The sequence below is a fragment of the Cannabis sativa genome, chromosome 8 (assembly GCF_029168945.1).
Source record: "Cannabis sativa cultivar Pink pepper isolate KNU-18-1 chromosome 8, ASM2916894v1, whole genome shotgun sequence".
Taxonomy (NCBI): Eukaryota; Viridiplantae; Streptophyta; class Magnoliopsida; order Rosales; family Cannabaceae; genus Cannabis; species Cannabis sativa.
The window spans coordinates 11,594,360-11,598,203 of record NC_083608.1 but is presented as its reverse complement, the minus strand read 5'-3'; the positions used below and the strand labels follow the sequence as shown (position 1 = coordinate 11,598,203).

General features: G+C 37.7%; 1 protein-coding gene across 1 annotated transcript; it reads right to left on the bottom strand.

The window, feature by feature from the left end:
- Nucleotides 1–1,395: 1,395 nt before the first annotated feature.
- LOC115699938 (uncharacterized) lies at nucleotides 1,396–1,929 on the bottom strand. Its single transcript, XM_030627484.2, has one exon. It carries the CDS (start codon nucleotides 1,927–1,929, stop codon nucleotides 1,396–1,398), a length of 534 nt encoding a protein of 177 aa, XP_030483344.2.
- Nucleotides 1,930–3,844: the final 1,915 nt, after the last annotated feature.

Sequence of the window (3,844 nt, the reverse complement as noted above, 5' to 3'; positions counted from 1 at the left end):
AAAAAAAAAATTCACAGCATATTGTTTTGGATTCAGTGCATGGGAGCTCCAGATCTGTTTGTTACAGATCTACATTTCATGAATTTGGATTTCGATATTAGGGAGAGTTGTTTTGATCGAATAAAACAGAAAACAAATGTGTAATTTCAGTTTCTTCACAGTTTTTCTGATTTTTTTTCGTCATTTTCTGTTTAGATCATTGCAGGTCTTCTTTTCCAGTTGATTTCGCCAGAATTAATGGTTGCATTTTTCTCGTTTTGATTTCATTTTGGTTGTTTTGCGGTTTTGAAACGATCGCGGTATTTTCATCTTCAACGTTCGCTCTGTACAGCTGAAGGCTTAGTGCATGTGGTATTTTTGTAAATATTTGTATGTGGACTGTATAAATGTTTAATGGGCCGGCCCATAGTATTTTTGTAATTTTTTTTCCTTTTTTGTATTTTTCTGTTTTTTTCCCGATAATAAACTATGAATAACAATATACTTTATAAAGATTATACATCATATGGAGAGAAAGCTTTATATTTCTATTTCTGAATGTTTTATGACACAAAATTTCAACCCTCATACAAATGGAAGGAGAGAGTATTTATAGAGACTCTATTGGCCCTAGTATACAAGTTGTCCTAAGGGGATAGGATAGTACTCTGACGGGCGTCAAGTGAAAGAGCTGAGCTGCATGTGGTACTAAGGTAGTCGTGGTTTGGTGAGAGATGGTTCTAGTTAACATATAAAAATGGTATCTCCACTACTTGTACCCTTGGTACCTCTTTGTAACGCCACTACCTTGCTTCAAACTTTGTTGAAATAATAGTTACACCTATAATTTTTCCTTACTACATTTCCTTTATACCCCCAACCGTAGATTGTCCTCAACATATGCTCCTGGCTAGAGTTACATTCTCTTGATATATTTTCTAAGTGTTGGACCCTCTGGGGGAGAACGGTGTCTCATGCCATGTTCCTAGGAAAAGGACCTCTCAAGGAGAGTCCTCTCATAACACCGAGGTTCATTGGATGGTAATAACAAAATGTGGTCATGTCTAGACCAGTAAGTAAATGAAATGAGGTAGTAAGTTATAGAAGGTTTCACTAGTAGTACACTCCCACATGAGCATGTAAAAACGAGGAATGAGGAATTTTTTTTTTTTATCAATCAATCATGTACTTCATTACTCTAAAAACACATTTACAACCTATTGGCATCTTCAAAAGAAGACCCAGATTTAGTCTATACAATACAATGTAATTACAACTTCCTTTTGTATATTAAAAATCACGGCTGCAACTCTAAACAGAAAAAAAAATCAGTTGGCTTCAGCTGCTATAGAGCAACAGACAGCAGTAGCTGCTTCTAAACCAGTCGGCATCAACAGAAAGAGAAGAAAACAGCTGCTATAGAAGAGCAAACCAGTTGGCATCAACTGGTTTGTGTTTCTTTGTCCAATTACACAACACTCTATTCTTTACATCTTCCTTTATAGCACGGACAACAACATCTTGTGCTATTCTCCTTGAATTCCATATCAAATCATTGCGATTTTTCCAAACATTGTACACCAGAGCAGCCACTGCAGCAGTGATTACTGCCTTCCAAAACTTGCTCATTTTCGCTCTTTCCAGCCACCTGCACAATCTGCTCAAGTCTATTGTTTCAACTCTCCAACCTAGCCAAGCTTTAACTTGAGAGAGATAAATAGTAGAGAAAGGACAAGAAAAGAAAAGGTGCTCTGTAGTCTCAGGATGATCCATACAGAACAAGCAATAGTCTTCTGCAATGATGTTGTGTTTGTACAACCTCTCTCTAGTTTTAAGTCTATCTTGGATTGTAATCCACAAGCAAAAGCTATGCCTAGGGATGTTTAGTCTATTCCATACCTCATGACTCCAATTCACTTTGATTTGTGAGGGGCAGAGATTTGTAGCCATTTGATATGTTGTATTTGGCGCTTACGAATTGCTGAATGTCCATAACACATTTGATTTGTGTTTAACCGAATTCAATTTCCTCCATTACCAGCTAGCCTGAGGTGGAGCTTGATAAGTCCACCAATCCTCTCCCTTAATGTATACACAGTGTATCCATTTAATCCACAAGTTGTCTTCTTTATTTGCAATTTCCCACACATATTTTGTCGTTGCAGCAATGTTCCATTCTGCTATTCTTTTCAAACCTATCCCCAGCTGCTTTTGGTTGGCACACATGATCCCAAGCAATTGGACCCGACCCTTGAGAAACCTGATTTCCTTCCCATAAGTATGCTCGACAGATGGCTTCAATATTCCTTATAGTTCGCTTTGGAAGCACCATAACTTGGCTCCAATATGAATGAATTGACATGAGAACTGAGTTAACCAGAACTGCTCTCTCTACCAAAGACAAGTTTCTAGTACTCCATATTTTGATTCTAGCTGTCATCTTATCTGCTAGAACCATACATTCCTTTCCTGAAATTCGTTTCGCACAAATAGGGATACCTAAGTATTTGAAAGGAACCTCTTTTTTGCTGAAACACGAGCAATCAAGAATGCAACGCATTTCAGAGTCTTCCATACCACAGCAGTATATAGCAGATTTATTAGGATTCGGCTGCAGGCCAGATGAACACGAAAACAGTTTAAGCCCCTGTAACAGATAGTAAATAATCTTATAATCGCCATGGAAAAATAGTATAACATCATCTGCAAACATCAGGTGATTCAGTTTGAGTTCAGCGCATCTATCATGGAACTTGAACTCTTGTTTAGCTCCAATCTTCAGCATTATTCTTGATAGATATTCCATACCAAGAACAAAAAGCAGAGGTGACATTGGATCTCCCTGTCTCAAACCCCTTTTCCCTTCAAAATATACATGTAAAGAACCATTGAACATGAGTGAAAATTTGGGTGTACGAACACATATCATGATCAGCTTGATGAATTTCTCAGGGAATTGAAATTCATAAAGAATTTCTTCCAAAAAGTCCCAATCAAGAGTGTCATACGCCTTCTAAAGATCAAGTTTAATCATATAGTTGGCCTTAGCATTTTTCCTTCCATAGTGTCTGATCAAGTCCTGACAAATCATGATGTTATGGGCTATAAACCTTCCAGAAATGAATCCACCTTGGTTTTACGCAATCAGATCAGGAAGAATTGCTTTCAACCTTGAACAAATGAGTTTAGTGGCAGTTTTATAAATGACATTACAACACGTAATAGGACGGAAGTCACTTACTGTATGAGGAAATTTTTGTCTTAAGGTGATAGACCTCAAGAAGTTGTTCCACGGGGGAGTAGAGCCAAGTGGTTGCAAGGTGTAACGTGCCAGATAAGATGCATGATACAATTTAGGTGATGTCTATGAGGTTGTCAAGTGGTGGCAATGTTGTGGTGCAAGTTGGTGTGCATGTTGGTGGCATGCATGATGATGCCTAGTTTGTACGATAGTGATATTTTTATAAATATCTTAAAAAAATTCGAATCGGGATGAGACTTGGTATTCACAATTTATTTGGATCTAGGAATACAATGGTGCAATCGAGTTTTATAAACTCTAAGAATTGGTATATGGTGCAATCGAGTTTGATAAACTCTGAGAATTGGTATATCGTGATGACCATATGTCTACAAAGCAAAAATAATATATGTTCCTCGTAGAAGGCTAAAAGTTTTTAATGCTGCTTATGGGGGAAAGCTTGGTTTCAACTCTCCCCCACCCTTTAAAACTTTGGTGCTAAGTGAGCTATTACTAGTCAGTGAGACTTGTAGGGCGGTCATAAGAGGACTACGAGGAGACTCATATGTCTCAATGAGTTGCAATACTCATTGACATTATTGTACCGACTCGACAATGCGCTTG

Excerpts from the sequence above, each read along its gene's own strand:
- LOC115699938 (XM_030627484.2), bottom strand. The coding sequence starts at position 1,929 with ATGGCTACAAATCTCTGCCCCTCACAAATCAAAGTGAATTGGAGTCAT.